Raw genomic sequence first — 25,151 nt, forward strand, 5'->3', positions numbered from 1 at the left:
AGTATTGAATTTGCCTTTGTTCAATCCCAGTTCTCTCCCAAGGCGAGTCCATCACATCTTCCTTCAGCTTGCTCACACACTATTTGCAAGTAAGAATGAAGACAGCCCATCCTATCACCAGTACAAACCTGGTAAAAGCCAAGGCATATTCTCAAGCAGTAGCCAAAAGCTGAAGTCTGAGAACTGAAAATTCTGGTGACAGGTTTTACCTGTGGTTATTTTCATTGCTTTGCTTTGGAACAAAGTTACTTTTTAAAAACTTAGCCTGCCAGCAGCGCAAACTTTTGCCCAAAAGGGGAGTAGTTTGCCCAACAGATCTAAAGTTTATGTCATTAATACCTTAATATGCTAATAAAATACATGAGTTAAGGTGAGTGTTTAAGGCCAGGTGCTTCATCTACTTCCTTTCCAAACAGAACAAGGAAAGCGTAATACCTTAATATGCTAATAAAATACATGAGTTGTTTAAGGTGAGTGTTTAAGGCTGGGTGCTTCATGTACTTCCTTTCCAAATAGAACAAGGAAAGCACATACATCACATTAAAAAAATTAATTAAACTTAAAAAACCAAAACAACACAAAAACAAACCAAAAATCCCAAAGAAATTGAAAAATACAGACTACAGCTGTCATCAGTTAAATTCTCTATTATTCTTAGAGCTGACAGCTTTCAATGTGACCCACACAGATACTATAACTTTAGTGCTAAGAACCATCCAAATACAGCATAACAGCTAGTGAATTCTTGGGGTTTGATTTGTTGTTCATTTGTTTTTCAATAACCTTAACCACTTCCCATGGCCTCTGATGAGTTTGCTCTTCCTGGGACATCCTGCACCCCTCCCAGCGGGTGCAGCTTTCCAAACAATTGGCATTCAACAATAGATAACACTGAAGCATTGGCAGGGCAGCCCCAGAGAATGACATACAGTTATGTAAAGCTGGGAACAAAGGCATTCACAGGGAGCCCAGGAACTGGATTTTCATATGACTGACCATCACAGAATGTGTTACAATAAATGCTGCAGGCACTCGGTTCGCCTTAGTTACTGTGGTTCCTTGCAGCAACTCTACTCTTAAATGCACTAAAATACATCCTGAACTGAAAAAGAAAAGGAAACACCAAGCTGTCTTTTCAGATATTTTTATGGATCTCTTACCTGCACACTCCAAAGTGACTGAAATGGAGCTTTCTGAGCATATCATGTCAAAGTGACATGACTCCAAGTCTGAGTATTTTTCATAAATTTGATATTCTGCCTTACAGAATTCAGTGCCTTTCACTTGAAAGAACAGCCAAGAAAGTATTTTATGACTTCACCAAAGTACTTCTTTCATCTACCAGCTGAACTTTTTTTTCACCTTGACTAAATGCAGACTCCACATCTGTTCAACACTGCACTAAGGAAGCTTTTAAAAAACCCCTAAAACTGTAGTAGCCTCACTGGTAAACACACTCTGTTGTGGTTTTATTTCTAAAAACTGTTTCTAATCCTAAAAAAATAATTCCTTTTAGACTAAATTAACATTCTTCCGGATGCTTCTGATTGAAGTGACATGGTGAAGCATTCTCAAGAAGAGCTTTGAAAGACTTTCATGTTGCAGGCCCCCAGTGAGCTTGAACCAGCTCATTAGCACCAGACAACAGGACAGACAGGACAGCAAAGCCCTCAGCACAGGCTGCAGTGGGTGCTAAGAGCCAGGATGAATACTGGGACAATCTGCTCACACAGCGCTGCTCCTATGTCAATATTTCTAGCTGAGCTTGAATTATCCAGCTACTTCAGCCAACTGAAGTCATGCAACATGCCACCAAAGCAACTAGAAAAAAATAAATCTATGTCTGCTGAAAACTCTGCCACTCATATATTATTCTGGGGAAAAAAAAAATCAAAATTTGAAAATTTTAGGCAAACTATATTGATCTTACTGACTTCAAAAATGAAAGAAACATAAACCAGGATTGCACTTAAGGCAGAATTAGTAATGAAAGGTCACTCTTCCTACAGAAGACTTGTGAAATACACAGGGAAACAAAAACAACAAGGAGATTTTGAAGTGCATTTGTAATAATCCCCTCAATTTGGGTTCTTTATACGATTAACCTGTTCCAAATGTTAGATTGTTGTGCTTAATTATCCAGGGATTTAAATACTTCACTGAACCAGAATTCAGAACTAGAAAAACTCTGCAGCTACTTTATGAGAAATCCTAATCTGAACTCATTTAAGGGACGATCTTTCTTCATGACAACAATTTCTCTAGTTTCCATACAAACTATGAACATGTTTTGAGGAAAGCTTTAATTCTACAAAGAGCATTTCAATTTGTTTCTCAAAATGTCTTAGATCACACCTTATATAATAGCAATTCTCTGTATGGAATGGAAGAAGGGAGAAAACCCAACAATCAGTTTCAGTACCTTCATTAGTAAATTCCCTTAATTTTATAAACAGTACCTTGGATGTAAGGTCTCGGTGGAAAATGCCTTTATAGTGAAGATAACTGATTCCCATAGCAATGTCATAGGCCAGTTTCACCCTCACTGTCCAGGGCAGGTGCTGGTTGCCATCTAGTAGCTGTTCCAGGTTACCACAATTGATGTACTGAAAAGACAAAGAAACATTTGTAATTAATTATTTAACTTAATATTTTGTCAGGAATGTAAAATTCATCACTACAACAAGTGACTCGAGCTCAGTTACACATTAGAACTTTTTTTTTTTCATATGGGCTTGGCAGGCACAAAGTTTGCAGATCAAGAGAAGCTGAAAATGTCTCCCTGTACCAATGCCCTCATGTTAAAGATGCAACAGCCACCATTGCTTTAACTCTGGTATTTAAATAGACCCTTCAGAAACCCCTACAATATCATATCACCCTCTCATTCCAGCTTGAGGAAAATTAGGGCAAAAACAATGCAGAGCTGACTTTCATATAGAATTAATCAACAAAGGCAAAGCCAAGTATCCAAGTGTAGGTAATGGAGCCTGATCAAGTTCCGAGTTTCCTTAAACTGAGACGGCATCAAAGAAAAATATTACAATGTGCTGCTGTAAGTTCTATTTTTTCACTGCTGTATCTATGAGTTCTAATTAGCAATATGATTCCCCCTGTGTTCAGTGCTACATCAACCCCATCAAATGGTAGCCCTCACAAAAAGGAAAGCACAATAAGAAAAGATAAATGCTACAAGAGACAGTGAAACAAAGCAGCACCTAAATGATACTAAGTAACATAGCCCAGGTTAAGACAAGGCAACTCCAGTGCTTGAAACATCACTACAGCAGCACAGCTTATGCTTTATGTATAGATCCTTTATACCACATCAGCAGCTACGTGGTGTTTAAGCAGCTTCTTGTTCCACTCCCAGCCCCAGTCCCCCCAGGGACCAGGCAAAGAGAGTAGCTTGCTCCAGAAGGAAAACCTGGCGCAATGCAGTGACTTCTGTCAAAGAAACTCAAGTGAAGCAGACAGGACAATTTGCTCCCAAGCCTGGCCCACGCACGTATCCCTGTGCCAGACTGCACCAACTTCACTTCTTTGTGCCACACAGGTGTCCAACTCTCTCTCAAACGACTTTCCTGTGTCATTCACTCAGACAAAACGTGGCAACATTCTCATGTTAAAAAGAAAACCCTAAATTGCAGCTCATGTTGTTTCAGAAACTTGGAACCTGCTTGTATTTTGTTGCTCTTTGTGTCTTGGAGCCCGGGACACCAGGCAAACATGAGCCACGCACCCTGCAGGATGGATGGATGTAGCTGATCTCCCGAGGCTGAGCTACACCAAGGAAAGAACACACACACAAGTTGGAATCTGCTGCTAAGTCTGGGCATCACAGGTCACCTCCTCAACAGTCTGCAAGAAACAGCTTCTTCCTTACAGCTCAGGTCCACCCACTGCTCATCTCACCAGTGAATTTTGCAAACCCTTTCAGCAGATACACAGGTTCCACAGGTAACTATCTGAGGAGGCAAAATCCTCAGGGCAGAGGAGGCACAAGGCGATTTTACCTGGCACAGAGCCCACAAAGCAGCTGGGGGCTCCTGTGTGCATCCCTTGGGAGCAGGGCTCATCCCAGCCCATGCACAGCCGCACATTTCACTGGCAGCCCAGGGCATGACCCCCTTCTCTCCAGAACAACCTGCTCCTTGTGCTAGGAGCTCGTGTGCCAGTAGGGCAGAGCAGCTCTGCAACAGGTCACTCCAAGGAGATGCAATCTCCATCCTTGGAGATTTTCAAGACCAACTAGAGCTGTAGCCAACCTGGTTCAGTGTTGGAAACAATGCTGCTTTGAGCTTTTCCAGCTTTGATCTTTCTCATTTCTTTTATCTGAACCCCTAAGGGAACTAGATGACCTTATAGAGCAAGCAAGGAAAAAAAACCCAAAAAACCCCATAAACCAGGCTCAATAAAATTAGGATTTTTTTTTAAACATAAGTTGCTATCATGCTTAAGGAAAAAACAGCAACTAAGATTTCTACAGTAACATGTTATATATTCCCAGCCTGCTTGAACCAGTGCAAACAACACTTCTCATCCAGTCATGTTCAAATTGGAACAATACTGATCAACCTGGAACAGAAAGCACCAAAGCACCTGGCTGAATAACTCAATTATAAAATGACACTTAGCAATTATCCCAAACCACTTCACCTTTCTGACAGGCCAGTAACAGACCATCCACATAAAGCACTGCCACACTTGAGTTCATTGGAAAGACAATGCAAGGGGGGAGGGAATCACTGACCCAGCTTCCATTTTCTCTTCTCTGAACTGTGCCATTCCATGACACAAATTGCTCCAGAAATGCTAATAAACAAGCAGCCCCTAGGAGTATTGACACACACAATGAAATGGGACAATAGCTGGCTACTATATCGAGCATGCTCTTGCTTTCCTTTTCAACACAGCAGCCTACTGATTTGATCCATTGTTGCCATATTAGTTAAGTGCATCCAATATATACATTCCTGCAGCACTCTTCCAGTCAAACAGGCTTGCTGGGTCATTCACCCATCTTAACTGCAAGGACTAGATTCTAGCATGGGTGGGTGACAGCTGACACACACATTGCACACAGCATCCACAAAAGAGACAGTCAAACCTGTTTCCAGCATATCTACAAAAACCCACCAGGCCTCCTTGCCACCCAGCAAGTGCACAGCCCTCATTTATCAGAGATGCGAGTTCTGCCTTTGGCTCTAATTTCTATGCCTATGAAGCACATGAGGCTAACCATCAAGTGAACAACTGAACTAAGATTTTCCTAGACATCTTAAGGCTTTAGTTAAGCTCAGGTTTTAGCTGGCCAGCAGGTAATATTTGCATGTAGAGTTGTTCCTAAGGCAAGCACTGCACAGTGCTCCCTCAGCGTCATGTAAGTAATCCAATTCTTCCAGTCATTCAGGCTGATAATGCAAACAGCCAGCCCGATGGCCTATTTTTTTCAGAGGACTTCAACAATGCCTTTTCAGGACAGACACAAAACTATGTACATTACTTCCTAATTGACAGGGCAACTGAAAGAGAAAAATACTTGTTCTCCATCTCTTACTGGCACAAATCAGCTCTGTGTGGTAAGAAGGACAGAAAACGCACCTCTCCCAAAGAGAACACTGGATTTTATTCTGTCCCTGACACAGTACTGGTACAGTAAGGCTACAGCACACACATTATCTCAAAACATTATTCTACTACTACAACAACAACAACAGCCATCACATAAGTCTACAAGCAATTGGAACAGAGATCTGACTGAGCTATGACAATGAAAGCAAAGGGCACTACATTTCTTAGAGACATCACAGCTAAATAGAGCAGTGTTCAGACCTTTTCAAGCCCTGTATCATCAGGTTGCAGTGAAACAGCTACCCATTATTCCTCATGCTACTTTTCTGTCATGTAACTAGACACCAAAAGCCAGCTTATCTGGTTGCCAGTCTGACAGCAACAGCTATAGGTTGTTTAGTTTTGCATTTACTACAACTTAACACAGCAAGTTGAACACTGGTTTAAAAGACCTTGGCATCTTAGTCCACAAAAATATCCTTTTAAAAATCCAAGGTAAGAGCTTATACTTTTGTTGTGAAAACAAAAGTTCAGCTAAACTGCATTTCTGGTACCTCTCCTAAATATGAAGAAAGAGGGCAGTAGCTCCTTTGAAGGACAAGTTACTCAGAAGCTCAGCCAAGCACAGATGATTGCTGGATCAAAGAACCTTGAAGAGGTTTCTGATGTTATCGTTTACTGCTACGAAATGCAGAAGCAGCAGAGTACAACTTATCCCTGTACCACAGTCATGCTACTTTAACCTAAAATCAGCATCATAGGACAGCTGCCGTGTAACACAACTGCAGTCACATTATCAGACTCAAGCACAAGAAATGAAGAAATTCAGCACATAACGGTACTTAAGCACAGCCTTACATGCTTCATTTCAAGAGACTAATAATGAACTTCAGCTGTCAGATAATACCCAACTTCAGCTGTCAGATTTTACTTCAAAAATCAAAACAGAAGTTTAAACATTAATATGAGAACTAGAAGCTTTTAAAGAAAAGGCACATCAGATTCATACAGTTCAATTCTAACAGTTATTTCTCAAAAACAAAAACTCCAAATACTGCCAAGTCTGAACAAGAAGACTGATGGGAATTGCAAAGAATTTTCAGTGCTATTTTGAAAACCAATCCTGTTTCAGTGTGTAGGTCTGATATAAATAAGCCAACAGATAGTACACAGGAAAGCCAGAAAAAATATTGGCCTGCTATTTAGATGACTTTAAATGTCACTGGCTGTCATTTGAAAAGCAACAAATAACCACAAGACTCTCCTGTACCGTTGGCCAAATGTTGCCAAAGACAAGGCATTAAGTGGTTAAGAAAAGTAGGTGTGGAGAGTTCATTTAAGGTGACAAACCAAAGGAGGCAAGTAAAGAGTAAGATCTCCAGGGATCTAGAACACAAGACAAACATTGAGACAGCAACAGATTAATATACTGCTAAAACACATTGAAGAAACAGGTAGAGATGCAGGAGAAAAGAGAAACTAGAATTGTGGCAGTAGCACCTTCTGCATGGAGAAGGAAGAGAGACATCAGAGCAAAACCCAGAATAAGTAGAAATACTCTGGAAAGCAAAATAAAGTATTGCAGACATGATTAACAAAAGCATGCAAGAGTGTCAAAACAGACAGAGCTTGCACACTTGTATCATTTCTAATGCTGGAAGTAAGAAGGTAACTCATGCCTAATAGAAGGAAGTTGAGAGCTTTTCATTAAGCTTTCTGCAGAAGTTTAAAACCAGTTTTAGACCACCTATCTCAAGGAAGAACCAACCGCATCTTCAGTTCTCCTACATTCAACAGTCATCTGTCACACGCTGCAGTCTCTAGGTGACTGCTCTGAAGGCTCCTGGCCAAGGTACCCTTCTGACACAACTGGCATAATCAGCTACTGGAAGTTTTGTCCTTTCCCCAAACAGTTTTCATTACCTTCAGCTGTGCAGAACTGGAAAAGAAAGACAGGATCACTATGTCCAAAACTACATTATGAGAATACAAGCTGATACAGTGAGATTGACGATGAGATTAAATTGACATTTTTTAAAATCTGAAGTTGGTTCCCAGACCTCCACTTGTTAAAAAACCCACAATTTAAAAATCTACAAAACCATTTGACCCAAGTACCTCCGACCCAAGTAACCTTCCATTTCCATTGATTGTTTTAAACAAAATAAATTAATCATTGAAACAGAACAAGTTGGATATTGAATTTGGGCTGGGTGAGTATATTTGTGCTCAGCAGGTCAACTAACGTTGCCACGGAGAAACACACAAATACTGAAAGAGAACACAGGTGAAGTAAACACATTTCAGAACAAAGATCAAGCTTTTTAATGAGGGATCACAAGGGCACAAGTGGCTTGGAAAAACCACTTGATTGAAAGAACAGAAGCAAAGCCAAAAGTCTTCATCTGAAGGCTCCTCAGTTCCTGAAAACTGAAGGAAAAGAATCTGTAACCCAAAATCAATTTTTCATCTGCTTTTCTACCAATACAAACAATCTTGTTGTTGAATAAAAAATTATGTACTTTCTTTAAATGTGTTAACCATTACAGGATTAAAATAAATTTAAGTGCCAGGTATTCACAGAGGAAAGGGTCAGCTTTGTCAACTGCCATAGCCTGGTCATTCTTCAGAACTCAGAACCAAAAGCCAAGAAATGCAATAGATCTACCTCTGTTTTCTCTTCTGTGTCAGTCGTGGCATTGATTAATTCATCAATTGGTTCCTCCTTCTGAAAAGGCATGTACAGGCATGGCTTCTTTTATAAGGGCAAACAAGAATTAACATGCACAAACTCACGAAGGAGCTGTAATGAAAACCATTTGTTGCATTCCAAACATTCAAGCGTTGGCATGGAAAAGAATTCAGCAAGATTTGTCTTCCTCTAATTCTCTAATTCCAACAGCTCTTATGGTCAGTGTGCTGAATTTAGCCCTTTTCTGTCATTCCATTCAATCAAAATGTAACGTTCACTTGGCTGCTTGCTGCTATAAACAAATTCTTGTTGGTAAGTCTTCAGCAGAGGCACATGGCAACAATGCACTGCTGCAACCCACACGGATGAAGGCAGTTTTATGGACGCTCACTCATACTCAGGTCTGAAATACTGCAGGAAATCAGCTTATTTTGTTGGAACCGGAAAACACTCCCAGTATATCTATACAAACTGACCTTGATAACCATTTTTCCTGTAATTATATTAGTAGAAAAAAAACAGAAAGCAAAGAAAGCCTAACAAAAAACCCTGCATTTATAATCTGAAGTCACAACCATTTGGATTCTAAGTGGAGCCCAGTCTCAGTGCAGATAAGAATCTGGAATATGGCATAAATTAGCACACAAGCATAGAAGAGAAAGTACCTTGTTGCTGACACAGGCAAGAGAAACAGCATCTCTACAATAACACTTCTGTTAAGAGCAGAAGGCTCTATCCACACTGACAGCATTTCAAACATACCAGACTCAGTTCTGCTGAGAAGCTGCAATTCCTAACAAGGAGCTTCTCATTTAAATAAGGTCTTTCTCACCTTCCCCACATAAATAACAGCAGCAGCAGCCCACAGATTATATGCCTGCAAGATGGCAGAAAAATAACCCCTTTGCTTCACTTTTTGAAGTCTGTGAAACAGCTACAAGGATCTACTGAGAGAAAAACTTAGAGCACATGAAGACCTCTCATAGTACAAACTTTAAATTCTGCACAAGGAATACTCTATTTGAGCTGTTTCAGACTACTTTTCCAAACCTCAACACTCCCACGTCCACTCAACACATCCACTTATATTTGAGGGTGCTCAAACACTTTATTGCCAATTATAGAAGGCACCAAGATCCTTTATTAGACCTGGTGTGCAAAAGCAAACATTAAAGGAATTTTCTTGTACAACTCAGTTTCTGAATGTTTTGGAAGGCTGATAAGTAAAGCAAAATGAGGAGTGAAACTACAAAACACTTGTTAATTCAAGAGTATGTTTCCTGGGATCCAGACTGCAAAGGGGGGAAATAAGAGAAAGCACTACATACAAACTGAATTTACTGAAAATATGCGAGAAAAAAATTCCAAGGCAAAAAGTGGCCAGCATCACAGTACCTAACTGGACTGCCTCTCTTCATATACGGAAGTAACAGGGAAATCTAGTGCTCAAGACAGTGTTCAGCTCTCCTCCTCCCTCTCTCCCCCATACCATGGCAGCTGAGAAGTTTACATCTCCTCACTCTAGTTAACCTAGCCACCAATAAAAGAAATCACAGGTGGAAATTCAAAAATGCTTCTCTTCTTTGCTTGAGGCAATGGCAAATGGTCCAGTTGGCTTACAGTTAGTGTCAAAACAGAGATATTAAAAACCCCTCCCCAAAAACACCCACACAACCCACACACAGAGCACCCACCCACATGTGTGTGCCTCACACATGGGCAGAAGGGGACAAGGAATGACACAATGGAACTTGCTGTTTTCAGTTGAACATTTATCTGCCTCTTATCTTTCTTCTATCCATGAGACATTCTAAAAAGGAGGAAGAGGTTAGCACCAGCAAGATATTTAGCAAGGCTTCCTCAGAACACAAAATATTTAGATGCACCTATCTCAAATAAAATAATGAATAAAAGTTTCTTGTGGACTATTACAGGCTCTGAAGTGATAAAACAAGTCAATCATCCTCTTGTGAGAGAGGAGGGGGAAATAATTAAAGCCAAGGTGTAGCCTGTGGAGCCAAGATTTAACTTTTAAAAATAGAGGAGAGGAAGGGAGAAAAGCTCAGAAGTTCTCACTGAAATAACTGGTTGCTCATCACTTCTCATCTAGCACCTGCATGCATAATATAGACTGTGCACCTCAAGTTAGACTTTTAGTTTAAAAATCTTGGCTTCTGCCTTTACATGAGGACTTCTTTAGTGTCTCTGATTATAGCTCTTTTTACATCTGAACTTTCTTTCTGTGAGAACCCACCCTTCTCGCCTAACCACACAGTGCAGATGCATCTAAGCAGCTTCCCCCTGCCTGCAGCACAATGCAGGGCTCACGCAGCTTTCACTGCTTCTCTGCTTTTGCTAACAGCACAGCCTTGGTCTGCAGAGTTGTCTCCGAGTGTTTAATCTACCTGGTCACCACCAGCCCACAGCAGGTTTTTCCTTTAACTGATCTGCCAGCTTCCCTCCTCAGAGAGTGCCTGTAATGCCAGCTTGTGTCCTCCAGAAGAATGGTTTTGTCAGCTTTCTGCTTCCTGTAACTGAGCTTCTTACTGCAACTTTTTGAGAATCAATTCCACCTTTCTTTCTTCAGAATAATTTTCATGATCAGGTAGAGCAACATGAATTTCCTCCCAAAATGAAGGTCCCTGCATTCTGCGTGGCCAGGTACAAATTACCCAAACAGATTTCAAAAAATTCTATTAAGAGTTTTTCTGGAAACCCAGGTCTTTGATCACTGCAATCAGACAAGATGGTCAGCTTTCATTAATTTAAAAAAAAAAAAGTAAGCAAGCATCAGATGTAGGGGAAAAATATTTGAAATATCACCTAACTTAAATAAAGTCCTTTACATGCTTTCCAAAAACCTCACTTTTGATATTTAAGCACTCAAAACTGCAAAGCTACAAATCAGAGAGACTTAGCTGAAACTCCTGTGGAGACCTGTATCATTTTTGCTGGAAAAAGAACCGAAGGGTCAAGCACACCACATATGCCACAACATGAAGCTGTAAGAGTATGAACTGGAGGTGGAATTTCAGTCTGAACACTAAATTTCCTGCCTCCTGTCATTGAAAGCCAGACCCCCTTGTGTGATTTTAAATGGATTTTTTTTGGTATGTGCAGCACATCAAGCTGTGTTTGGGACTGAAGTCTTCTTTCTTTTTAAAAAATCCACAAAAATATCAGGTTCCCAAGGAAGTCATATAGGAGTAAAGAATATGTACTTTGTCTAAACCTCTGTGAAATAACTTCACTGTGTTAGACACATTGCTTTTTTGTTACAAAATAATACATGAAGCCTTAAAGTTACAACATAAGACTTAGGGTGGGACACTTTCTAAAAACCACGACCATCCCCCTCCGTTTTCTGCAAGCTTTTTAAACTACTTACTTTAAACAGTCTAATTTACTTATTACATGCACCATATTTAGATTTGATTTTGCATCCACTGATGTATTCAGATGTCAGGTTAATCCTTATTGTTAATCAGCCTGATTCAGATCTCAGCACAGGGTACACATGGTACCAGAGTCTGCAACTCTTCAGCTGGTTGAACAAGCTCAGTGCAAGTGTCTACAGAATCATTTCAACAAAAATGAAATCTTTAGCTGATAAAACAGATGAGGGTGTTCAGATTCTTCTGACCTTCACTCAGCTTTCTCAGAGTTGATAACCTATATTGAGCCATCACCGAAAACAGAATTTTAACTTTTACTGCTTTCTCATGCACTCTTTAAAAAATATAGTTAGGGCAGACACTGCCCCCCACTAAGCCAGTACAGCTGGTTTGTCCAGCACTCTCCAGTGAATCAGGGCACGGCTCCTTCTAGAGGCACCTGTGCTTCTTGACAGCATCAAGGGACCAGCAATGGGCCTCTTCAGTTTTGCAAACTGCTGTGTGTCTTTCATATGGGGATGTCTCAGGTTGAAGAGAGACGTGCTGTACTGCTCTGAAGAGAATAAAACCAGGGGAAAAAGGACGAAGATGAAACAGTACAATGCCTCGCACAGCACAGGGAAAGGATGAGGTAGAGCTGTGTGTCAAGGCACAAACTACATTTGCTGAGAGCACATTCAGCCACTTTTTATAAATTGAACTGAGAACCTAAGTGAACTGTTCCAGCAAAACTGAAACTGACAGTCCATATGCTGTGAAGAGTGCAAAAATAAGACCAAATATGGCTCAAGTGTTGACAAGTATTTTTAAAATTCTACTATGAACAATCAAGAGATGAAGGGAAGTGTCGGCACCAAACCAAGCTTATAAAAAGAATTATAACTGCATTTCAAAATGATCAAAGATATAGTAGAAATCATTTTGCAAGTGACACAGAAACAACTAAGCCCAAGATCTATATGTAGTACCAAACAAATAACTTGTCAGATACATACACACATCCATGTACTTAATAGTCACATTTATAGATATCTTTTTTGTCACAATAATTAAGCAAAAGCTAAAAATTATACTTTGAAAAAAGAAACCCAAAACACATCCCAAAGCTTTTCACTTTAAAGAATCAGAACTTTTATCATTTCAAAAAGATAGTGCTAAAGACTGCTATCATCTATTGCTAGATGGTCTGTCATCTTATAAACACATTCATATTGGAATATAAACAGAAGCTTCCTAATTTTTCAGCTGTAAGAAAAGTCCCTATTGCCTATACCTTTCTCTTTTCAGTAGGTAGCTGCTGCATGCAACAACAAAGGTGATAAAACTTTTGAGTTCTTCCTAACTGAGTCCTGGTGCTCGCAATGAAGTAGAAAGCACAGGCAATAGGCTTGTCTTTCTGTACAAGTTTAGTTGGTTGGGTTTTTTAACCCCAAAAGATAAATCAATATTCAGATGTGCCAGTAAGCAGGCACATGGTAACAGTTTTTTTGCATCTTGTATGTTTACCTTATCACTATTTACCATAGTTTTTATTATTTTAATAAAGGATGATAGAATTAACATGATATTTTAAAGCACCTACTAACTCGCAACAATTTTTCTGTGGCAAGATAAGTAATTTTTCTCAAGAGCACAAATGTAACGGGCCATCAAGATGATCAGAAGGATGGAGCACCTCTCCTTTGAGGAAAGGCTGAGAGAATTGCGATTGTCCAAGCTGGAGAAAAAAAGGCTGACCTAACTGCAGCCTTCCAGTACCTGAAGGAAACTACAGGAAAGATGGAGAGAGACCTTTCAAAAGGCCAAGCAGGAATGCTTTTAAACTGAGAATAGGTTTAGATCTAGGATCTTAGGAAGAAATTCTTTGCCATGGGGGTGGTGAGACACTGGCATGGGTTGCTCAGAGAAGCTGTGAATGCCCCATCCCTGGAAGTGTTGAGCACCACACCGGATGGGGCTTTGAGCAACCTGGTTTATTGGAAGCTGTCTGTGTCCATGGCAGGGGAGGTTTGAACAAGATGATCTTTCAAGGCACCTCTCAAACCAAAACCATTCTGTGATTCCATGACCAGGTCTTGGCAACCAGCCCCAGCTGGCCCTAGGTGGCCCTGCTTGAGCAGGGAGGTTGGACCAGGTGACATCCAGAAGTCCCTTTCAGCCTCAGCCATTCTGAGAAAAAAGCACTATACAGACAGCAAACAGCCCTAAGAGACTTCTCATGATCCATGTATCCTAATTTAGTGCTGGGAAAAACAGTGCCAATGAAATGGGATGATTTCTCACCTTTTACATTACAGACTAGCCTAGTCTTCCTAATCCCTGAGCTATTTCCTCACGCTGTTTTAAATCCCACTTTTGCTGCCATGACCTCGCTCTTCCAGGGTCCTACAGTGATTGCTCACAGTCATTAATGGGGAGTGCAACTGCTGCTGCATCAGACACAGTCACCATTACTCTTCTCCAGAGGTCACATCCCTGGGCTCTGAGTGAATGGTTTTCTGTTGACCCTGAGGCAAGTACATGCAAGGTCTCACTCTTAATGACTCCTGTAAGGGAAAAGCTAAACAACCCAAACAACCAAATTAACACAGGAAATAACATGGATATGTGCTGGCTGGACTTCTAGTTTTACAACAAAAGCAGCAAAAAAGGCAAGTAAATAACAGCAATAGATACTTCTAGTTTTATACCACAGAGCTATTCTTGTCATCAGAGCATATATTCCTGGAACTAAATACATCCAGGTCTAAAACTCAAGTCCATTCCAGGAAAGATACAAAGTAACCATAGCTTAGCAGAGGACTCAATACCTCTGACATACTTTCAAACAGGGCTAAACTTACTCTCCTGGTGCTGGGGTTTTATACCTGTGGAGGCCCAGATTGTCTCTGCATGTTATTTTCCAGCACTAGCACAGCACCACTGAAAGGACTCTTCATTCATAAAGTGAAGCTGTAGCTCCAATTAATGCTACAAAAAGTATCTGAACCACAGAAAAAGGGGATAGAGCCAGCAAGCAGAGGTTTATTACAGCATTAATCCACAGGTCATGCTATTCATTGGCTGAGAGATCACAAGGATAAATTTAATCTGCAGAATTTTATGCATACTTTGAGTTCTTATAAAGTTGAAACCAAAGCCCTTCTTGCTGCATCCTACAGCCAGGAGGCATTTAAAAATTCTGGCTGTCAGTTGCTGGAAGTCATCAGAAAGATCATTTGTCATCATTGCATGATGTTTTTTTTTTTTAAGTTACTCCAAAGTAAATGCCCTCTTTACACTGTTCTGTATTAAGACTCATTCCCCTAAAGAAAAGACATTTAGAATTAACAGATATATTCTATTTTCTGAGCTGTAAACAAATATCCAAGAGAAAGCTTGCACCATTGCTCATGTTGCTCCTCTAGAAAGTAAAACCAGTGACCAGTGCCACAAAACCATAGAATAACTTTACATACTGCCCAAGACCTTCATACATTCAAGGGAGATGCTTCATGTATGCAAATGAGACCAAACTGGAGTAGAATTATGTCCAAAATCCAAGAAGAGATAAAGGACAAAATTACCTTTAGCGTTCTCCCACCCTTCTGCTTTTTTCCTCCTCCTTTTGAGTTTTCTTTTTCCAATACTTCAGTCAGAAGGACTATATAAAGTGTCTAAGAAATATTTCAATAAGCAAGGGCAGGTAATGTACAAGCATTAGTAAGTACAAGATATCAAAGAATACAAACTGATCTGGGAGCCTCTACTCAGTATGGCTTCATTGAACACATTAGATAGTACACCTATCTAACATGAATTCAAGGACTTCCCTATATAAATCTCTGAACTGTTGGGTTTTTTGCTAGAAATTGGACAGGAGTATCCAGGAAATAAGTAATATTTTCTAACAGGATGAAAATGAAGTCCTTTAATTTTTTTTAATTTTCTACTTTGTGCTACCTTAAGCACAACAGTAACTTCCTCTTCAGTCGTTTCCAAGCTCAGACTTCACACCATACTTTGGGATTTTTTTTTGACAAATACCACCAGAGCCAACTTATCCAGGAACTAAATGTCAGCTGTAAACAGGTAATACCTAAAGCAGGAACAATTCCTTTGCTGCATGAAATATTTGCAGAATGACTGCTAATAGGAACTACAGTTCTAAAGACACCAAGTTCTCCAGAGCTCACAGCCTACTGCCAGCACCAAAGCTGAGCTAAATATTTGTAGTGCTACATGAGCAAAACTAAAGTTACTCAAACAGTATGAATCACACTGGAGGAACAAAAATAAGGATTAGAGAGTCTTACAGGAGATGAGGCAAGGAGGGAGCAGGGAAGGAATGGTACTTCAGGCCTTTTTAAAACTTTCACAAGTGTGCAATTGCCATCTGGAAGGAAATGTATGACTACATACATTTACAACCACTATATACTACTACAATTTTAGCTGTAGCATAGAGCTTCAGAAGAAGAGAACTAAGTGATGTCTGTCTGGTTTTCTCCACTCTAGAGTCAAAGGCCCTCTACAGAAAGATAACCAAGAACTGAGGGGAGGAAAAAAGAAAGAAGAATGAAATACCTTTAATTATTTACTCTGCTTGTGAAAGCTGTATGTCAGAAAAATCTTCCCACTTTAAGAACTTACCTTCTAGCCCTTGTGTAAAAGCGCAACTCAGCACAATTGAAACAATTCTGAATTTTTTAAGCTTTCAATATTTTTTCTTTCTAGTTAATGCTATCTCCAAAAGTAATAAAGAAAAAATGCTAAAAAAGGAAGGTCTCCAAAAATCTGAAACTCCACTAATTGCATTTATTGTTTACTTAAATTATTGCTGTTGAGAAGGAAAGCAAAGAAGAGAAGTTCTCAGTTATCACCAAAGAACTTACTGAAAAAAACCCTCTCTCTTCAAAGGACATTGGCATTTTCATGACAGGGGATTTAGCACTTTTCCCACTGAAAACATGAAACAGCACCAAAAAACCATGGCTGCCCAACGAGTGCTTCTGATTCCACTCCAGCTATCTGGTGTGGTGTCACGTGTTCCATGAGTCTGACTCTGCAAGTCACCAGCAAGGATCAAATGTAAAAGACTCCAGGAGAGCATCTCAGGCAGCTCTCAGCTCACACACTGCTGGCTGAAACAATACTGTCCTACCCCTCCATCACCCAACTACCACACTGCAACAGCCCTGCTCTCTGCCTGAGAAAGTTCCAGTGCATGTCAGATCCCACACTGAGCAATCACATTGTGGCAGCAGTGCATTTGCACACATTTTACTATCATCCAGTATGAATTAATAGTCATAAAACTTCTGTTGCAACAATTCACTATTGTCCCCGAAGCACTGCAATTTCAAGGTATCCCAATCAACACACAATAACTTTCCATTCTTATCATCTATACACACAACTGCCAAGGCTTTCATTTCCTTCCAGAAAGGATTATCAAGCTGTATGACTTATTCTGTGCATATATAAATATACATCTAATTATAACAAGATTTTAGCCTGACCCGTCTCTTAGAAATTCAGATAAACCTGTTTAACTGAGTTCAACAAACAATTCAAGATCTGCAAGAAGGTATTAAGTGGTTTTTATATGCTAGACTTTATGCTGTTATCTGTTTCAGTATAATAGCACAGACCTATAAAACTTACAACAAACAAATTTGCTTGTCTTCCATCTAAAATGGATGTTTGCTCACGCAGCCATTCCATGGTAGATGTGTATGGGATAAAATCACACACAATTGCTATTGAGCCATTCCCCACTGGCTCGGGCTCCATGTCCCCTGAGCACACACTGTCTGTCTGCCTCTGAATGCTCTGCAGCACCCCATGCTGACACCAGACACTCTGCTACTCTGCAAGTTTCTCCAGACTTAGGATACTGCTGTGTGCCAGGAAATGGAAGTGAAGAGAGTTGTCAGATTAGGAAAGTGGCTGGAAAACACAGAGAGGCCTGAGGGAAAGGCTGAAATTAGTTTGGAGAGGCATGTGAGTACAGCAGGAAGCACTGCAGATGCCTGTAGCTGAAGAAACAAATCAGCAGCTTCAGATTAGAGCTGAATGCTGAGAAAGGAATACCCAGTTTCTGGGTTTAGAGAAAACAAGCATGGCAAATCTGAGCTCATGAGCTCAACGTCAGTGAGGCAGTCTAATGCCTGCCAGCTCATTTGGGTGATACACCTATTAAAGCATTTACTTTGCTTGCCTTAAATGTTTCTTAACTTAGTGCTTGCAGGGATAGAGGTCCTTGGCAGCCTAAGCTGCTCTGTCAATCTAAGGATATTGAATTACTTCAGAAGAGGCATATACCATAGCTTCTGGCTTGAGAACTTAAAAAAAAAATATTGGATTATCAAAACTGATAAGACTGTGGATTCAGAACAAGGCCAAAGTCTTACTGCAGTCTATAATTAAACAATTCCATTCTTATTTTGAAAAAAGAAGAAACCAAAACAAACAGAAACTGCCTCTTGCTCAAGAGTTTTAAAAACAAAAACCACTTGAGAGAGGAAAATTAAATCAACACAAAATGCTGCCAAAAGGGAAAATCCCAAGGCATACATAGGATCAACACCTTCCTCAGGCAAAAACCCGCTCTGCATGATCCACTCCTGTGTTTAGGCCTCCTGTGTCTGTAAATATGCAAGAAAAGAAATCTGTAATGCTTCAAACTCCGCCTTCCAATAACAAAGTGCTGCATATTCCTAATGCAGCCCCTTAACAGGTTTACAAAATCCTCAGTGCTCTTCTAACACCATTTGAGGTTGCCTTGCCTTTTAATAGCACAAGTTGTCTAAATCCAGTCACCAAACATTTGGCAAAAGTTCTCAACTTCTTCTGTTATGGAAACATACACATATATAAAATAAACATGATTTCCCATCATGCTGCCCTCAGCCATAAGCTCTAAGTGATGTATCCCTCATACATAGGCATATCATCAACTGTACTCTCAAAACACAAGAAGGGATAATTAAACTCATTACAGAACAGGTCCAGCACAGGCAATTGCCAGAGGATTCTCACTACAGTGACTCAGACCCCTATTGACCAATGGGCCTCTGAATCAACAGTTTCACCTCCAAAGAACTGAAACCTTGGCAGAAGTTCTGAGCACTTGCAGTGCCAGGCTGGTGTCAATTATGCTGAGCACTGGGAGCAAGGAGACCACCTTTGTGGACCACAAGCTGAAAAAAGCCACGAGACAGTGGCCAATTTGTTTATCCTCCTGTGCTATATTTGAACTGGTGATTCACCCTGTCTTACTAATAACTCCTTCAGCTCGTTGTTTCAGCCCCCTTCTCCAACCTCCAGAAGCCTTCAGAATTCAACTATTACTCTACACACACTTGAAGATGAAAAATGCTACTACCGTTGCCAGAAAGGCAATTCCACCACTTGGAACATTTACAGTTTTTGACTTTTAAAAGCTCTATAAAATCAAAGAATAGCTATGTTACTGGGCAAAATTGTGTGTGGATTTACTACAGCATCCATTTCTGTCATGGATTTTCCTATTGAAGGCATTAAATGCTCACCTTTGTCCACAGAAGAAAAGCAGTAATCACTAATTATACTTTTATAATATGTCACTAAGCTTTATGTTTCTCAAAGTGTTGCAGTAAACTTCTTTTCCTTTTTGGTCTCAAGATGCTTCAGGAATCTCTTCTGTTATTCTGAATTATTACTATAAAAAGCTATTCTTTGAAGTCTTTCTTAGATTTATTTGCTTGCCAAGAACTCAAAAATAGCTGAACAAAGCAGCAGCTACAAAGTTAGCTCGCTATGAGGAAGCATCTGTGCTGTTTTCATTTTCTTGGCTTTTTGGGTGGGGAGGGTTATTTAAATGGTAAGCAACTGCTGTGAAGGAAGGGAAAAAATAACCAAACAAAAAAACCCACATTGAGCAAAATCTTCCAAGTTTTAGTACAATAAAGCATTATGAAGCTCCACCTCTTCTACGACAATGTTTAGTGAGTGGAATGGCTGAAAACCTCCCTGTTTCAATTTACCAGATAGCCAAAAGAAATCAGCAATAATGTTAGCAAAGCCTGCCTGAATAACTTGATCAGCCATCTTAGGAATGTTTCTTCTACTGAGCACAGGGAGGAGGAAAAAAAAAAACAGAAAGAATAAATCAAATAAACTGTCCCTCTCATGGCAAAGTGCTCACACTCATGCTGTATCTTGAAATTTCTGGAAGTGTCTTTACCTTTGCTCTACTAGAAATACAGACACTGAACCAGACTGCATCATTGTCACCCCAGAAGGTGGAGAAATTCACTGCCCACATATGTGCATCTTTGCCTAAGAGTGGCTTCTGTAAGTTACAGAAAGTGATGGTGACACATATCCTGCTAATTGGCATACAGCTCCTCAGTCTCCTCATTTTACAGCAGTTCTTGGCAAGCACACCATACCAGGAACCTGCTTAAATTGCTAATTAATAACAGACTTGTCTTTGGGAGGGTGGGAAAGGGTTAATCTTTTAATTGAGCAGTTCCTACAAAACTGAAGTAAATAAGAAACATTAAATTTACAAACTGAGTTTTCTTTCAGTCTGTACTCAAATTAATTCAACAGGCAAAGCATTTTATCAATTTTGACTCAAAACAGGCAGCACTATTCTTAACAAGAGAATACTCTCTACTTGTTTTTCTGAGAAGTACAGGGGGATTAAACACACTACCCAATAAAGCTGGGTGGGAACTCATATGAATGGAAACTTCAGCTTCATATTTGATACCTAGATCTTGGCCAGGGTACATGGGCAATGGAGTAATTCCTTTTTATGGGACCCAGATTAAGCTGTAATATGAAAGTGGCAGGGAGTGAATACAATAAGGACCCAGCTGAAACGTTATTGATTCACTTGCGAAATGTACAAATGGAGTAGAAATAAGACTTAAATACAAGGCAATGTCACTGAAACAAATAATATTTATGGGCAGCTCAATGGTAATGCACATCTCTCATTTAGAACGTTATCAGTGAAGTCTTATGTTCTTACTGTGATTTTTTTTTCCACCTTAATAAGTGAGAAGAAAAGACATACAAGGGCCATAATTGGAGTTCTGAGGACTGATTCTGCTGTCTTCCCTTAACACAGCAAATAGTGAGTGGTTAACTCACCAGTCACCATAGAAGAACCTTCACTCAAGGTGAATGGCAATAGCAGAATCTGCCCTGAGAACTGAGTATTTCATATTCAGTATGTATATCATGAAATAGTCTTACCTCAGTAAGAGCGTGCAGCTGTCCTTTATGCACACAGACACCCATAAACCTACAAGAAACAAGAAAAGAAAAGTGGTTTGGGCTTTTTTCCCCCCCTCTTTTTTGTTCTTTAAAAAACTAATATAGGATACACTAAAAAAGGAGGAAAGAAAAAATTCAGCCTCCCTCACCACTGATTACTTAAACATCTCAGCACAAAAAATCATGTATCTACACTACAATATAATTTGAATTAGCAGCTCCAAGAGAGCACAGGAGACAGCTCAACCTCAAAATGGAAAGTTACTAATTTGACTATAAGCAAAGGCCAGCATATAATGATTTATGCAGAAAGGAACAGTCTCAAAATCCTATTTTAAGGAAGTTTAAGCCAAGTAATCCTCTGTTGGTCTGCATAAACAGAAAATTACTTCCCTTTGCATTTTGCTGTTTAAGCATAAAGATGTTTCTTCCTATCCCATTCTTAATGACTCAGGAACATGAGGGCACATATGCAGTGTATACTTCCCCTCCCCAACTCCTCTTTCCAACACTTGGATAGAAGTTTCAATAGTATCCAGTATACACACATTGTTACTACACTGCACAATTTTCAGACTCCTGCTGTTAATAGCAATGATTGCCACCCTTGGTTTCTCTGGAAAGCAACAGAATGTGCCATAAACAACTGAAAGCTCATTTTTACCACCATACAAGCTGAACTGAAAAGTGACAAAATGTAAATTAATGCTACCAGTAAACATTTCCTGTGAGAAAGTTCAGTAAAGCTGAAATTTTAAATTCTTTAGAGTCTTCCCTGGATAGTTCAAGTGTTTGTTCTTTATAGATTAACTAATTCTCAGTTTTAGCATTTAGATTTTGGTCTCAGCAAGAAAAAACAAGTTGTCTGTCATTTTCATAGTGTTCATAAATTTCCATTTTGCAAGTAAGACCTAAACATGTATGATCTCATTAAATGTGACAGGAATCTTGTGGACAACAACTCAAAGGAAAAGGACCTTTTATATCCTGAAACACTTCCGAATTTAAACACAAAATGATGCAAGACATGTAGTGCTGGTTCAGCTAAGCTGCTTTTGAAGAAATGAATGATCCTCACTGTTCTGTTGTCTAACAGCTGACTGGCAAATTACAAGCAGCCAAAGAAAAATAATATAGGTAAAGTCCTTTGCATAATCTGAGCTGTGGAAATCTGTTTTTATAACCTAAGAAGCAGCAAGACTTGAATCAGAACTTCTACTGCCTGCTCTTACCTCAAACACTCAAACAATATTCCCTGAATATAGGAGTTTTAATTTGAGAAACACTGAAAATCCAATTCCTCTTGTTTAATGTAGAATCATAGGGCATGATGAGACCCTCAGGAGAAAGGGAAGAAACTTTTTAGATAGAGCACGTACACAAAGCATTGCTCGTTCTGACTTTCACTTCATACAGCAATCAGCATATGAGCAATTTTGTAAAGAAACTGACAAATTAAGCTTCCTAAGATGAGGAAACCCAGACTTCTACAGAGCAGAAATCTATTTCTTAGTGCATTCTGAAAGTCTCCAGAGCTATCAGGCATGGTGTTAATGGCTTTACTCACAAGCAAAAATGGAAAATACACAGTTCCAATATATTAATTTCTCTATAAAACAGCTTTCCAAAGTACTATCTTCTCTATCAATCACACAAAGTTAACCTGCTATGGCAATATTTTCATTCGACAAAAACTGAGATTAAGTCATTTAAAATAATAATGTTTTCATCTGTTTTGGTCAAGGGAAGTCTCAATGGAAACATACCTGTTGCCTTTGTGAACCCATGCCTAAGGCAGCAGAGACATTGAAACAAGTTACCAAGAGTAAGAGTTTAAAAATTCTCACATGCTTAGGATTTCTACTAAGAATCAAAACTCAAAGCTCCACATCATGATCTCATGGAAAAAAATGTGGACATAAAGATACATTTATAAACCCCACATATTTAGAAACTATTACCCAGGAAAAGAGAAACCAACTACACTGATAAAGACAGAATTAATGAGCTTACAAGAAACATACTGAAGCCATTTAAACTTTGTGTGAATGAATCTCAGTTTTCAGGCTCTGGAAAATAGATTGATAGAACAGACCTCTAGCAATCCAAGTTCCTGGAAAACTTCTGCTTAGCTGTTTTATCAAGCAATAATAAGGCACTTGGTTAAGCCAAGAACAGCTACAAGACATTGTTGGAAAGGATTTTCACTAAAAGATAATGCACCCAGCTGCTACTGGGAAATACAGTTACCAAGCAAGATTTAACATGGTTTCAATTTCTGAGATTGCCCCAGATGAGATTCCAAACTCTGTGGATAGGAAGCTGACATGCTGCTCCAGCACAGCTGAGATTATTCCTGTTGGCTAGACACACTGTCTCCTGAGCCAAAATGTGCTTGTAGGTGAACTTCAGCAGAATGTCTTGTCAGCCAAAGGTCACACTTCCTATAAGCATTTCTAGCTGGAAGGAGCTCCAATAGGCCAATCATCCACAAAACAGGAGATCATTTGCAGATTTAAGGAAGTTTATTTTCAAGACCGTGTATCTGGCCTTATCAGCAAGCTGAAACACTTCCAAAATCTGGTTGGAAAAGTTCTGCTAGAAGCTGCAAATAGAAAGGATGATACTTGAGTCCACCCCAGTAAATAGAGTGCAGCCCATTTCCACTACCAAATGCTTTCTAACAAATGTCAGCAATCTACACACATGCTGGAAATCTCGTTTTATAAACAGCCAATCTGGAAAACCTGTCCTCCTAAACAAAACCAAGAGAAGTCTGGATATTTCTTAGTCCTTTACAGTGGTTATACAAACTATTTTCAGTCAGATGGCAAGGGAGAAAATTCTGGACAGACAAGGGGAGACTAAATACTGTAGCCTCAGTCTGAAATCTGCCTTAATTTATCAAGCAAAACTAATATCCAGATCATACAGCCTCTGTGGACATCCAGACACTGAACACATGCTTCCAGTTAAAAGAACTTCACTGGGACACATTCCTGCTCTGTGGATAAACCTGGGGCAGCTACAGTTGAACAAAAGAAATTGATGCCCTCCAAAATCTACTGTTTGTATGAGAAAATTCAGCACTTTGATAACATTAAACAAAAGAAACAAACCAAACACACCAATGCAAAAGCCTCTAGTACAGGCTCAGTAACAGAGACAAAAGGTCAGGAGACACATGATTTTTTCATTGCACTGACTTTGAGAAGGACTAGGGCAAATAAAAACATTAAGTCTGCATTAAGGCCTTCCTTAATGGTTTAGGCACCATGCTAAGATTAAAAATGTATTTTAAGCTTTCTACACTTGCACCTTGTTTCCAGAAGAGGTAAGGTATTTAACCTATAATTTCAGTAACATATTATACACAATACATAGAGCCTCTCTTCTGCTGCCTTGTACAGTCTTTCTAAAATACTCCTTTTTGATAACCACATGACACAAAGAGAATAAAATGCAATTTTCTTTCCTGTTAAAGCACTGTTCAGTACAGGACAAAGGATGTTAAAAGACCAAATTCATCCTTCTGGCTATTGTAACAATGCCCATCACAAGCAATTTTACCAAAAGGAAGGTTTGAAAGGATAAAACTACACACACCAAAAAAAACACCCAACCACCCTGGTGTTGTGTTCCCAGGGTGATAGATTTGTCTCAAAGGGGATGAAATAAAATTCTCCTTGAAAGGAGTTCATGGAATATGCACACAGTGTGCTTATTTGTGTGCTGCACACACAAGAAGATGGATTTAATCAATGAGTCAATCTGCCTGCATGCTCACAGCCAAACACGCAGCAATACCTCAAGTGCTCCCACGAGAACACTTAAGACATGAGCTAAGACTTTCTGTGTACAGAATGTTTTAAATTAAGTCCCCAAGGTACAGATCAAATAAAGAAATACTTTTTCATGCAAACAATAGTGATATTAAAGACTGAAATTCTACCTCAAAATTGAAGATACACCAATTTAAGAGACAGCACAAGAGATGGAGAATCATTGGTAGCACACCATTTCATTTGTATGAGAAAAACACATCTGTAAGATATTACCAAAAAAAAAAACAAAAGCTATCAGGTCTCTCAGACTGTAGACTGAAGGCTCCTAAGCTCAGGACACAAGATGGAGATTTCTTGAGTCCTTTCCAGACCAATTTTCTTACTTTGATTTGGGTGAAAACTCATGACTACAGCAGCAGCATTCAGGAAAGCAACAAAATGACAGAACAC

The 25,151-nt window shown here is 39.5% G+C and overlaps 1 protein-coding gene across 4 annotated transcripts in view; it reads right to left on the reverse strand.

The window, feature by feature from the left end:
• TESK2 (testis associated actin remodelling kinase 2) overlaps positions 1 to 25,151 on the reverse strand; it is a 103,696-nt gene that overhangs the window by 19,093 nt on the left and 59,452 nt on the right. For 3 of the 4 annotated variants that reach the window (XM_039711404.1, XM_039711403.1, XM_039711406.1), the window contains 2 exons: positions 20,896 to 20,944; positions 2,460 to 2,606 (listed from right to left, as the gene is read on the reverse strand). In XM_039711404.1, the coding sequence (XP_039567338.1) occupies positions 2,460 to 2,606; positions 20,896 to 20,944 (196 nt within the window). The remainder of the gene's footprint in view (positions 1 to 2,459; positions 2,607 to 20,895; positions 20,945 to 25,151) is intronic. The other variant, XM_039711405.1, reaches the window with a different exon arrangement.

The sequence above is a fragment of the Passer montanus genome, unplaced genomic scaffold (genome assembly GCF_014805655.1).
Source record: "Passer montanus isolate IOZ18808 unplaced genomic scaffold, ASM1480565v1 scaffold25, whole genome shotgun sequence".
In the NCBI taxonomy this organism is placed as follows: Eukaryota; Metazoa; Chordata; class Aves; order Passeriformes; family Passeridae; genus Passer; species Passer montanus.